Source organism: Cydia pomonella, chromosome 14, assembly GCF_033807575.1.
Source record: "Cydia pomonella isolate Wapato2018A chromosome 14, ilCydPomo1, whole genome shotgun sequence".
Classification (NCBI taxonomy): Eukaryota; Metazoa; Arthropoda; class Insecta; order Lepidoptera; family Tortricidae; genus Cydia; species Cydia pomonella.
In genome coordinates, this window is record NC_084716.1 from 2,292,371 (window position 1) to 2,306,829 (window position 14,459).

Here is a 14,459-nt window from a genome sequence, read left to right on the forward strand (position 1 = left end):
TTTGCATGGCAATGTATATCATATATTTTTTTTAGATTTTTCATTCTGTTATTTTAGAAGTTACAGGGGGGGGGGACACACATTTTTTCACTTTGGAAGTGTCTCTCGCGCAAACTATTCAGTTTAGAAAAAAATGATATTAGAAACCTAAATATCATTTTTGAAGACCTATCCATAGATACCCCACACGTATGGGTTTGATGAAAAAAAAATTTTTTTTTTAATTTTTATGACGTATTAAAAAAAAAACTACTTACTAGATCTCGTTCGAACCAATTTTCGGTGGAAGGTTGCATGGCAATTTATATCATATATTTTTTTTAGATTTTTCATTCTGTTATTTTAGAAGTTACGGGGGGGGGGGGGACACACTTTTTACCACTTTGGAAGTGTCTCTCGCGCAAACTTTTCAGTTTAGAAAAAAATGATATTAGAAACCTCAATATCATTTTTAAAGACCTATCCATAGATACCCCCCACGTATGAGTTTGATGAAAAAAGATTTTTTGAGTTTCAGTTCTAAGTATGGGGAACCCCCAAAATTTATTGTTTTTTTTCTATTTTTGTGTGAACATCATAATGCGGTTCATAGAATACATCTACTTACCAAGTTTAAACAGTATAGCTTTTATAGTTTCGGAAAAAAGTGGCTGTGACAGAATCGGACAGACAGACGGACATGACGAATCTATAAGGGTTCCGTTTTTTGCCATTTGGCTACGGAACCCTAAAAACGGTGGTCACTTCGAACACCTACTATGATAAATTCAAGTATGTCAAAACAATGCATTTTATTCATTTTAGACATCATGTTTCTTAGAGACATTTACAGCTTAAGACCTACACAATCGATATTTAAATAGAAAAAGTGTAAATTTATTTTTTCAAAACAACCGGGTTCGATTCCCGAGCTGGGTACAGTTTTTTTCAAATGTATGAATGCAGTTTTTCTTTTTATCAAAATCGGTGACATGGTTCCTAAGAACAAATCTTCGTATGTCTTATAGTTTCAGACATTCCCATACTGACCGATTTGAATGAGCCATCCTGTATATATCGTTGTCTAGGTACCTACAACACAAGCCTTATTGCGCTTACTGTGGGACTTAGTCAATTTGTGTAATAATGTCCTATAATATTTATTTATTTAAACTAAGAGGTTAGTAGGTACAGAAAACTTTAATTTAAAATAAAACAACGCTGATGGGGGAATGCATTCCCTCACAGTGCTGCAAGTATGATATATATATGAATGGTACTCAGTATGATATTAATGGTACATTAATATATTATTCTTTGATTCAAGTTACTATGAGCGGGCTTAATTACTAACATCTTATTCATAACATCTAGCCACATAGACAATAATAGGTTTGCAAATCAGGTTTTAGGTTACTTTCCATTCATGTCATCTCGGATATGGTGAATATAGTATCAATGCATTCAATTTGATGTCAGATAATCCAGAATAGATCTTTTTATAAGCGGCTAACATAAGAACACCTCTAATATATGTGTTTTGTTTTATTTTCCAAGAAACAAGAATAAGATATAGGTAAGAATATAAAAACTAAATAGAGATTTAGGACATTGCAGAAAACTTTCATTTTTCACCTTTGGAGCAGGCTATCTGAAACCAAAGGAATTCAAAATGCTACCCATGAGGGCCATGAGCTCCATGAGTAGTTGACGGATCTTTCCCAAGGAGGCAATTGCAAAAAAGATCCCTATGGGTCGAAGTGTATCCGCAAGGGCCCCCGAAAATCAAAAGATAATTTTGATGAGGTGTCAGTCCTCAACGCATTGTAATGCATATTACTTGAATGCTATATTATTTAAACAACTTATGAAAGAACAGTTTTATGCAAAACTCACTGCCGTTCACAAATAATTGTCGTATTCAAGGGGACATGTCGGTAGCACTTAGTGGATATGTTACAAATATGTCTACGATTGGAAATTCGTGTAATTGCTGCGAAGAATGTAAATTGAACTTCCGTAATAAGAATTAAATTGACGCAAAGTAGAACTCAATGATTTTGCTGAGTTTTTTTATACGTACCACTAACTAATCGTAATCGTGTTCTTAAATATTACCTAAAGCCCGACCAGAAATATATGAGCACAGTTAAGAGGGCGCTGTTATTCTCATGTATAGGGTGACAGTTCAGTTTCGTATGAAAAATTTAGTTACAATGAAATTCCGCAATATGGCGCGTGGTCATATATTACTGGGTCAGGCTTTACCAGCAGTAGGAGTGTTCACAAAAAGTGTAGGTTGGAGGTTAGCGTACTTTGTTGTTTTATGATTCTGATCGCCAAAAAAGGGTATGAAGAGAAAAATAAACTTCTAGAAAAGTAACACGCTATTTCTTTACATATCATTTTCATTCGGTACTAAACACTACCCAGTATTAATTCTGATGAAGGAGAAAGGTTCAAAGATATGACGCCTTCCACCTCCTGCTGGGATCTTCTTTAACCTAGCGTTTTCCCGGCCTAGTGCTAGCGTCCGCTTTCCTACTTAATCTTCTCCGCTTTGCCCGGTCTTCGGCATTCTCAGGTGTGAGATTGTTTTCTTCCATGTCCGCTGTCACGACGTCCAGCCAGCGCTTCTTAGGCCTACCGTGGCCGCGGGATTCTGCTGGTATAATAATAATAAATGAGAAGGCCGGATGAGACATACAGCTGTATAATTTATCTCGCGAAAGCTATCGCTACAATCTCTTATCTTATCAGCGGCATTGGCATTGACGTTAAACAGTCCGACATCCAGCGAATAATAATGCATTTTTATCATCAATGATAAGTCATTGATAATATTGAGAAGTATTCTTTATATTCATTTAAATAAATAGTAGTCTTCATAAGAAAATTATTATATCCTGCGGCGGTATTATGTTCGCCTTTTTATCACTTGTCATGTCATGTCTCACTTTCACACTTACATACTTGTTAGAGCGTGACAGGCATGATGACAGATGATAAAACACCGACCATCTTAGTTCTACAGTAGTGGTTATAGATCGAATATACGTATAACTAGTGGTTCTTTAAGCTGTAGATCTCGCGTTAAGCTTAGAAAATGTAAAAGTGAAGAATACTTACAAGGAAAGGTACCCAACTGTCCGGTTCCGATTTGATTTATATTTATATATGTTATAGAGTAGTCTAAAATAATAGACACGTTTTTTTTTAGCTGCTCAAATTCAACCTATTGGGAGAAATTGTCCTCCAATCAGTTATATTTATTTGCGTATTTTTGATACGCAATTAATGTAAAAAATTAATATATGTACTGATTTGGGAGATTTACAATTCTTCTAATAAATACTTTTTCCTTTTGCGTGCAGAAATACCTAATGTTAAATCTCTAAGGAATAGTGATAAATAATTAATAGACATTACAAAAATAAAAAGTGCAATAAAACTGTGATAATAATAAATAAACAATGTTGTGAAGAAATTGTCAGAAGTTAGTCAAAATGATGTTGTACGTGACGAACATCACGGAGGAGGCCGTGAAGAGACCGCCGCGCAGGAGGTACATCAGTGCTAGAATAAAGGTGAGTATATTTGTATAAGTCTCTGATTTTACCATCAAAATCGTATAAACTAAATTGATTTATAATCGAATCAATAATGGACCATTAACTTTCCAATCATGGACTGAAATTAGCAGATTTACATCCTTATTGAACTACAATTTATGACCAATACAACATTAATTGACCAATTATAGGCCTAAGATCTAAAAATAGTCAGTGAACAATGTGTATGAGGAACCAATATTCTAGTTTGGCTGACAGGTTAATTTGGTGGCAGGAAACTAATGATTGTGGTTAGGAAGAAATCACGTTTGATGAAATATTTGATAATGATGATTGTTGTTCACTTGGTTTTTTAATGGAACATTATCGATGTTTTTAATGAAGTAAGACAAACCACAATTATTTGCAATTAGCCCAGCCAGGCTAGCACCATGCTGAGTTGGGACCATTTCGTGGCTTATATGTTGTTTGGTTACCTGTTATTTTCTTCTTTTATTTTGCCACGAATAAACGCACTCTAGTCTACATTTGCACCTTTACTTTACCTCAAGATGGCCAGTCCAAGCTGACTCTGTGGAAGACCTCAAATGCCGCAAATACGTCACCCTCGGCCGCCATATATTTTTGAGACCTTTGGGGTCGAAACGCTGGGACCGTGGGGGCCAAGCGCACGTCGGCTCTAGAAGTGTTTAGCGATGCGCCTTATTGACACCTCGTTAACGCTCCGTAGCGTAGAGTAGTCATCTCTCTCTATCACTCTTCCATATTAGTGCGATAGTGACAGTTGCGTTTCGTTCGCTACGTTAACGATTGGCACGTCGGTATAAGCATTATCATTCATGGTGGTAATGCGGTATCCTTCTGGGAACTCTTCCTATAGGCAACGATTTGGAGGACATTTACTTATGGTTTAATTTTATCAATTTTTACAAACATTCTATAATAGTATTATTGTATGTTTAATTGTGAGTATTTCAGCGTATTATCAAAATTAAACTAGGCTTAATACACGCATTCAGTCTTACGCTCATCATGATGCAAACGTTACGCTCGACTGTTCCACGAAACGTGTAATTTTTATTCGTACATCCGGTAGCTAAATTCAATACCAAATCACACCACATGCGTAATAAACTACAACGCGGTTTTCTGCATAGTATTAACAGCTCTTAACTGAACATCAATGAATATTATTGGCGTTATTTATAAACGTTTGTCAAGTCTAACAGCGCGGCTTACGTGAGCGATGACTCGCGAATGCGACGCGGCGCGGCGGCCCAACGGCATTCGGAGATCGCCCACGTAGGACACTTCCATAGGTATCAAAGGATTGAATTCACGCGCCGCGCCGCTTCGCGTTCGCGAGTTATTCGCTCAGGTAAGACAGTACTGTCTTACAAGCCCTTGACGATTTTTTTTAATTGAAAAAAGGTAAGTACAATCATGCAGTCTACGAGCATGCTTACCCAAAAGATGTCTATTCACTCTCGATTTAAAAAAGAACCAAGTTATAGTGGACTGGGAATAGATTTGCAGGAAGTACCGTTCGCATGATAAAGCTGGTTGCATAGCGTTTAGCGCGAATCAATTAATCAATGCAGAGTAACGACGTAACTCACGTAAGGGTAAAACGCAAGTCCGTGTCTAGTCCCTCGGTGTCAGAACGGAGATGGGGGGATTAGATTATGTAATCCCATCGCACACTCCCCGAAATGTAACTGTCCTTATCTGTTATTTTGTCATTTGTGTTTGTGAAAAAAAGACAAAATTTAACAAAGGTTTGTATGAACAACTGGTGACGCCTTGTCTGTAGTTTTCTGTACAAAACAATCTGCTGATTTTAGCGGGGTAGGGGCACGTCAAATGTATAGCTATTTGTACGTAACGTAACGTACAACATACCATGTCAGACAAACGTCAGTCCATACAATTACATATGACAACTGGCCGAGGTATTCGACAGCTCTTAAAGGCGACTCCAGTTGTTAAATCCTCCAAGGTTGCGTGTCTAGCACGTATATTCGTTTGCAACAAACAGTGTTCAAAACAGAGTTGGAGTCTTACTAGGCATGCAGTGTGGTCTAGCCTTTACTGATAGTGTGCAATGTGTTGTCTTGAATGGGAAAGAAATTTACGTAGAATTTGTTTGGATAATATTGTATCTTTTGTATGGAGTTTAATATTCAAATAGGTATAATAAATCTGCAAGGTCTCGAGGGTAATTTGATATGTGAAATAATGTGAATTAAACATTACAGTAATAAAACATTACATTAGCATAATGTGATGACATAATCATCATATGTGACATTATCTATGAAAAGGGACCTTATTGTCGGTGGCGCTTACTCCATTATCAACGATGCTCCCATATTATAAACAACGCCGTGCTACGCAGTGCGCGTGCTTACAGTACTATTTTTTTGTTCTACAGGATAGTTTTGGTATGCAAAGTTCTAGATGGAAAAGATCGTACATTTAGTGGTATTCATATAACTCAAGTATTTGAGCGCACTCGACTCTCGAAATAATGAAAGAGATTGATGCATGTGTTCTGTGCCTTAGCCTTAAATTCCATTCAATCTACTGAGCTCCTAAGATACTTTGTTTCTAAGATACTTTGCTCTTAAGATACTTTGCTCCTAAGATACTTTGCTCTTAAGATACTTTGCTCTTAAGATACTTTGCTCCTAAGATACTTTGCTCTTAAGATACTTTGCTCCTAAGATAGTTTGAAATATGAACAAATAATTGAAAACAAACTTTTTCTTTTCTTCCAGCGGCACCATGCGGGCATATCGCAGTCATCCTGCAGCGACGGCTCCCTCCTCAGCGTGGGCTCCTCCGAGATGGATGAGGATTCCAGCTCCTACCATCACGACCATTCTAACAGGAGCGACCACTCGGACGTATACAGTAAGTTAACATTTACGCAATTTTTGCTTCGGTTACGAGATAAACAAGACCTCACCCCATCCCGAGTACTATAACTGCTACTTTAAAATCTATACTTGTGGCAGTTTTCTCTTCATCTTTAACATGGGCTTCTCAAAGATGGACGAGGATTTCTTTAGTTACCACTCAGTCTTGCCTTAGCGTGTCCAAGATAGTGAAGAGCTCACCCCATCTCAACTACTAAAACTGCGGCTTTTGGAGCTATAAAGTACATCACTATAATAGTCGCAGTCTTCTGTCCTTCGTCAGCGTGGGCTTCGAAATAGACGAAGACTCCAACTCCTATTACGACTACTCTAACAGGAGTGACCAGTCCCTATACAATACGTAGTCTGTCTTGTTTCTCTGCTCAAGCCAAGATAAAGGAGAGCTCACCCAATCCCGAGTACTAATACTACGATTTTAGGACCTATACGTACAGTTACGTTAGCATACTAGTTGCAGTCTTCTCTTTCTCTCCTTAGCGTGGCCTCGTGGATGTTACCCTTTTCTATACTCTTCGCATTATGTCTCTATTCCTTAACGCGTTCGATATATGGATGAGGATTCTTGCCATCATGTCTACTTCACATTCACAATATAATTATGGGGGCAGCAGCTGTCACCCCATGGGAACTGTCAAGTCTTTGATACAAATAAATTTTGACGATCTACGATGACGTTGAAAGACTGTTTGGTGCTCGTATGTCATCGTTAAAACTTTCGCATTTTTTGGTACGGGTTTCCCCCCAATTGTGAAGACTAGTATATAGAATTTAAGTATGGCTCATGATTTCATTTTCTTTATGCTGTTAGTATGTATGTTAACATTATGTACTTAATAATGAACCTCCAGGTCTATGATTCTTAAGTATGTTAGTACTCTACATTGTACTTCAAATCCATTTGTATATGTGACTGTTTGTGTTCTAAATAAATTAAAATTAAAATGAAATTAAAAAATTGTTTCTTACACTCACAACGTACGACAACTAAGTGAACTAACGCCACCTATCGTCGTTACCAGACTTGTCGGAGCCGGCGTTGGGCGTCGCGCCGCTGTCTCACTCCGCCGCGAAACACAAGATGGCGGTGCGACCGCGGCGGACCCACGGCGCGCCCAGGCGGAAGAAAACTAATCCTGTAAGTTCCTACATATATACCTACTTGCCACTTAAAGATAGAGTGAAAAACTTAGATATAGGGACCGTGCACGTTGGAGGGTCTGCCATCTTGTGGCCTGAATCGGAGCCATAAACATGCACATTTACACGTCACGTGTTTTCTTGTGCATAGTAGGCTCTGCCATCTTGGGGGCTACATCGGAACAATAAACATCAAATTTACGCCTCGCGCCAAAAATCTGACTGCACCTGTGCTGCCTCCTACAGTTCATGCACGCTCTCTATAGTAGCTTATTTTTTAGTAATACGTCACTTACTACTCATAGTGTTGTGTTCCTGCCGGAGAGTTAGGTTGCCAGAGCTCAACGAGGGTGCGGAGTGTTAGGGTCGGCGAGGCCTATGTAGCACCTCTGGAGTTGCAGGCGTCCATAGGCTACGGAGACTGCTTACCATCAGGCGGGCCATATGCTTGTTTGCCACCGACGTAGTATAAAAAATAAATTAATAAATTGACTTATAAGAATATTAAGAGAAAGAAAAAGAAATGCTAAGTATGGCAGAATTAGAATAAGTCCATAGTATGAACCGATTTGAGACTCATTAGATTATGGATATGCCATCAAATTTATATTTATAACCTCAAACGTTTGTAGTCGCACTTCCAAATTTTCCACTAACAAAGTCTATACCTATAGCTTAGATAAACTCTAACCCCCTTATTCATAAACGTGTACTAAAGTTACGATGCCGCTAATCATCGTTTGTCGCTTTCCATCATACCAATACGTCGGAAAGGGACAAACTATGAATAGCGGCATCGTAACTTTAGTACACGTTTATGAATAAGGGGGTAAGAATCTATGCCTTATCACATAACGGTGTTCGCAAAGCTCGCTTAATAGTTATTTACGATACAAGTGCAGAAAATAGGAAATTTGCAACGAGTGGTGATAAATTATAATATTATTAAATCGACATGAATTGCGAATAACCTATTTGCATGTGTATCGTACAACGTTTTACAGTACATATGGCTCTTTAAAGTTTCGACATATGCACGGAAAGTGTTTATTCCCGCGCGCGGGAAAGTAGCACCATATGTACTGTAAAACGTATTTTTATCTATGAATCGAGTGAGCACTCTAAGCTTACTTATTTCTCTATGCTTAGCAGTGGCGGCGCGTCACAAATATTCGTAGGGAACCCAGAGCTAATTTTACTTTCCATTTCTTCATGATCCGATAAAAAAATCCGGTGAAAGTACTCAACGGTCTGAAATTAGACAAGCCGGTGGGAATCGAGTTCTTTGAACGATCCGCCACTGATGCTTAGGTTTAGTTAAGTAAGGTGCCGACGCCATGCCCGTATTCAACTGATTTGGATAATCTCTTTAAGATATATTGAACAAGTCCATTGCTATGTTACTCTTGTTGTTTGATTTGGTTTAAAATGATGTTATTATGTTATTTCAGATAGCCGCATCAGCCTTGCCAATCACGCCCGAACTGAACGAAGAAATGATACGAAGCACTACTCCTGAAGTCATCCATAAAACCTCAGAAGTTGTTACTGGTATGTATACAACGGGTTATCTAAAATATAAGACCATCTGAATACAGATCTTTCATGTGATATGATATAGTAATTCCAGGAAAATAATTTAGAGCCGTTATTTTTAGCTGTATTTGATACCACAAAGTTATTGGATGAAGAAGATAATGTAAAGTCTAAGTTAGTCAATTATCGTTGCAGCTGATTGTACATCATACGGTAATTCTAGTTGCAATCTATACTCTGTATCTTTAGGTATTTAAATAAAAGTAACAATTTGTAAATTTTTGGGTAGTTATAACATTTATTGGTTAACCAACCAAATACAAAACCCCCCTGGATCTGTCACTGAACGACCTGACTTTAACCTACATTATCTGATCATGTAATGTTTCCATCTACCCTCAAGTGGCTTATGGAGCCATTTTAGGGTAGATTTAGCTTACTTTTATTTAAATACCTAAAGATAATACCCAGAGTATAATTACCACAAAACATGGTGCGGTACAGCCAATAGTCTTCACGCATCCATAGTTCAACCAATGAATCTTTGTAACAGTTAACTACTAAAACAAATGCAAAGAAATGTCATTGTTTTGTATTTTATTTCCAGAATCATTCTCTTCATCGACCACTACGAAGCACCACGTGCCCGCGCGCGCCCCCCACCAGCCGCCGCCCGCGCGCCGCAAGTCCTCCTCGCTGCCCCCCGGCCTCGCCCTCAGCCAGCTCGTAGGACACTCCCCCGCCAAACTCTCCATTGCCGAACAAAATACCCCTAGATCTTCCATCAAAAGATCGAAGTCCAGCTCGCAGGGACAAAACCTCCGAGACGACATTGTAACCACTAGCGAGACGCAAATCGGCTCCTCCCAGGAACGCGTCACGAAGTATAGGTCTGATAATAAGTACGCCGAAGAATCTTGCCACGAGAAGAAATCGAAATCGGAAAAGAAAATTGAGAACGAAGTCATCAGATCGTCGAAGAAGGAGGAGTCGTTCTTCAGTCGGCTCCTTTTAAGGAAGAGCGGTAAAAAATCGAAGAAAGATCAGCCGGACGGCGAAGGTGAGAATAAGAAGTCTAAAACTGAAAAGTCCACTGCGCAGTATAAAGCTATGGATACGGAGAGGAGCGGATTTGTTTATGTTGATCATGGACAAGGGCACAAACCGGTGCCCGCCGAGAGAACCCACAAATCTGCCGGACAGAAGGTTTTCGCCAATCAAATGCATAAAAGAATGGATAATAAAGGGGCGTACGTCCAAGAGGGAGTCTACAAGGACGTGTACAGCGCGGCCAAAGTCCCGGGCGTGGAATACAATATAACTGATCTCAAAATCGCTGAAGAAACCGACAAAATGTTGAACCAAGAAATGAAGGCTCGTCTGAGTCGCCGCGACGACTTCAATGAGAAAATGGAGCGCTCGAAACGGACGTCCTCCAAAGAAACTGTCGAAGACAAGAGGGAATCTTTCAGTTTGAACCACGACAAATCTAAAAGACCCGCCTCCGTTCAGAGACTCGTCGACCCGTTCTCGTCAAAAGCATTTATTAATAACGAGGTCTCTAATATAGGTCAAGAGGAGAACTTGTCGCCCACTCTAGAGATCTCAGATGACGAGCCCCCGATCAGAGCGCATCGCATGAAGAGCGTTCACAGCGACTACATGTTCCACAGTGGAAGCATGCCTAAGAATATCCCCTACTTCAACCACAGCGTGGTGATGTCGGCATCTGTGTCGCCTCCCAAGAATATCCTGCATCAGAGTTCCGAAAACGTGAAGCATATACACCGATCTTCCGACCATGTCTGCGAGCTCCGCGATAAGCACGAGAAACGCGAGAAAGCTCACCGCGCCTCTAAGACTGAAGAGGCCTACGTGAACTCAGGACTTCGATCGCTCGGCGACGAGTACGTGGAGACCAGAAGCAGCATTGGCAAGTCGCACAGCTTCCGTTACGCTTCGGAATCTCCGTCGATCAGCTCTCAGGAGAGCCAGATGCCGAGTTTACCGGCTATCGTCGGTATATCCGAGCCCTTGCTCGAAAGTTGGGAGGTTAACTACAGGAGAAACGTGAGCGAGCGACACGATTATACTAAGAGAGTATCCGCTAGGAACTATAGCATCCTCCATGGAACTGCCGAGGCGAACTATGACAGTTTACCCAGCACAGACAGTAGTTATATGGACAGCCTCAAAACTGACATGCACGATGACAAGAAGCTCTTCTCGAGCAGCATTCAAATAGGCATGGATAGCCACAAGAGAGACAGTGATATTTCTCAGATAGAGGCTAAAATCGATGATATAATAAGTTCGCCAAAGCCAATTATGGCACCAATACTCAAATCTAGCTCTTTAGATAGTGTTAAGAGTAGCCCTGAAAAGCAAGTAGAGGATAGAAGGAAAACTATTTCAGTAGAAAGCGCTCTGAGTCAAGGGGGAAGGATCAGCAATAATATGATTCAAAAAGAAAAGCAGGAGGCCGAAAACTATATATCTGTAACTATGATTAACAAAGAAAATACTCCAATTCAGATCAAAACTGATACTCCAAAAATGAAGAAAAGTGATGAAAAACTTCAACAATCAGGTACCACCAAACCAGGAGTGCCAGAATTTCTCAATATACAACTAAACAGAGTTGACGCAAAACCAACAACTAATGTAGTGCTGACGGCTAATATAACGCCAAAGAAAATTGATAGTCCGCAAGTGGAAAAAGAGATTGAAACATTCGAAGTGATAGAAAACAAGTCTCAAAAGAATTCAGTCGTCAGCAAAGTTGAGAGCGTGAGCGAAAATACTCAAATAGAATTAAAGAGTTCTCCCATCGTCGTTAAGAAGGCTACTTCCCAACCGCCACTTACACCACAAAGCCCTTCAACTCCCAAAGCATTTTTCAAACGCAAATCAACGAGCGTCGACATGCAAGACAGACCAGATAAACCAAGGACTAACTCTTTGAGCACTGAAGGGAGCACGGAGAAAATTTACGACAACATATCTATGGATCGGAAATCACATTCCAGCTTTGGAAGTAAGAGCTCCATTCAAAGCACAGACAGCAACGACATCAGAACACCAGACAGAAATGAAGAAACTGTCGTATACAGAAAAAAACCCGTCATCTTGTCCAAAGAACTCCGCACTAGCGAACGCAGAAATGACGACGAACCTGAACTTATGAAAGTTTTCGCTAGACGCTCTCTAAAACTAAAGGATTGCGAAGCCGAAACTCTCGCCCAAGAAATAGCGGAAGGTCTAAAAGAAGATCACGACAACGCAAACAGATCAAAGCTCCTCAAAAACGAGTTCAACGCTTCCATAAAATCTAGAGACAGCGATAAAGAAAACGACGACACATCATCTAAAACCAACGAAGAGAACAGGATGGTAGATATCGCCGCTCGCGTCAGTCAGTTCGGCGTTCCACATTACCAGCGAAGCGTCAGTATTAACAGCGTATCGAATCCTAAAAGAGAAAGCGCCCCGGTATACAAAAGCGAAGCTAACAAATATAAAAAGGAAGTATCCGATTCGACGCCAGAAAAGAGATTAAGAAACAGAACGTTCCCGGATCCCTCCAACGATAGGGAAGACATCAAAAACATAACGAAATCGGAAGCCATGGCGTACAAAGCCGACACTTTAAGTAAGCGGCCGTGGCAAAGGAAGGACGATGACAAGAGGCATTTTTCAGTGGAGAAGGAAAAGCGAGAGAGCGGTGCGATAGAGAAGGAGGCGGACGAGGGCGCGGGTGTGAGGGAGAAGGTGGGAGCGCGCGAGGCGGCGGAGGCGGCGCCGCAGTTCAAGGGCATCCTGCACATGCGCGCGCAGTGGGAGCGCCGCGCGCAGCAGGGGATGACCAAATAAACGGTGCTACTTGAAAGGTAGTAACCACTTATCGTGTGATAAAACTGATAAAGACTAACTCCCTTAAGGCGAAGGGTAGGGCAAGCTCTTTCCATACAAACTTTGTGTGCGTTTTCGTTTGTGTTAGCGCTACAGTTATTATTTTGGCTTGATGTATTATTTTTTTTAATTATTATTTTTTTGTATTTTTTTTTATAAAGAAAAATTTCTACATCAAGTCCTGCGTATATCCAATACATACAAGCAAAAAATGAAATTAAATGCTATACATATATAGTGCCAAAACTAACGAATAAAACTTGCACAAGGTTTGTATGGAGAATGCCTTGCCCTACCCTGCGCCTTAATCATAAACGTGTACTAAAGTTACGATGCCGCTAATAATCGTTTGTCCCTTTCCATCATACCAATACGTCGGAAAGGGACAAACGATTATTAGCGGCTTCGTAACTTTAGTACACGTTTATGAATAAGGGGCTAAATATACATATTTTATTTTAAAACAAGCTTAATTTCAACCGTCTCGCTATCTACGTGTGTAGTGAAATATTTTTACAATGCGAAAATCAGCTGTATGTCCATGCAATAAAATTCGTATTCATATATTTTTGTCCCAAACAAAATATATTTGTGACATTCAGTTGATCTGATGATGGAACCTTGTGTGGCCATGGGAACTATTTAATAATTGACCCAAACCTCGGAATTTGGACACTGGCATAATTAAAAATATATCGTAGGTATGGCTGGCATGGCTGTACACATGGCACATCTTTGTCACCATTGTGGAAACGGCCATTAGGATATTTAGTCTTAGGGAGATAACATGGCGATGTATCACCGATTCAGCAGTGACGAGTATAGATCGTGTTATTCACGATAACGCATGTCTTGACTCGTATTACCATGGTATTAAAGGTTAAATTTGACAAATCTGCGCGTCATCGTGGATGACACAAACTATGCCGTTTTCTTATATGCACCTTGCTTAAGACGCTGTCAACACCCAATGTCCTTGAAATTGATGTTACTTAAACAGTTTTTTAAGAAAGACTATTTGTTTTAGTGAAGTAAGAAAAATATATGTTCATATTAATTATATTTCAAAGATTGTGGTTGTACTCGATACATGATTGAACGAAATCGGCTCGATAGAAAATAATTGCAAAGATTGGTCTTAAAATCACAATTAAACGGTTCTATGTCTTTATTGTTTTGACTTATGGTTCTGCAATTAAAATCACAATTTCAAAACATTTATATCTAAACCGCTATTGAGTAAAATATTACACTAATAATCCACTTTTTTTTATTTAAATATTTTCCTTATTATTCCCTTGCCCAGTAACATGCGACAGTGCTATCTCATTTACTCCGATACAAATAGACAGTGTGCGCGCTTTAGGTATTGACAGCCTCT

General features: G+C 39.7%; 1 protein-coding gene across 4 annotated transcripts in view; it reads left to right on the plus strand.

The window, feature by feature from the left end:
* LOC133524709 (uncharacterized) overlaps positions 1 to 14,459 on the plus strand; it is a 273,866-nt gene that overhangs the window by 258,568 nt on the left and 839 nt on the right. For 3 of the 4 annotated variants that reach the window (XM_061860841.1, XM_061860842.1, XM_061860843.1), the window contains 4 exons: positions 6,332 to 6,467; positions 7,513 to 7,628; positions 9,082 to 9,181; positions 9,774 to 13,056. In XM_061860841.1, the coding sequence (XP_061716825.1) occupies positions 6,332 to 6,467; positions 7,513 to 7,628; positions 9,082 to 9,181; positions 9,774 to 13,039 (3,618 nt within the window). In that variant the 3' untranslated portion in view covers positions 13,040 to 13,056. Of the gene's footprint in view, positions 1 to 3,353; positions 3,567 to 6,331; positions 6,468 to 7,512; positions 7,629 to 9,081; positions 9,182 to 9,773; positions 13,057 to 14,459 lie in introns of those variants that run through there. The other variant, XM_061860845.1, reaches the window with a different exon arrangement.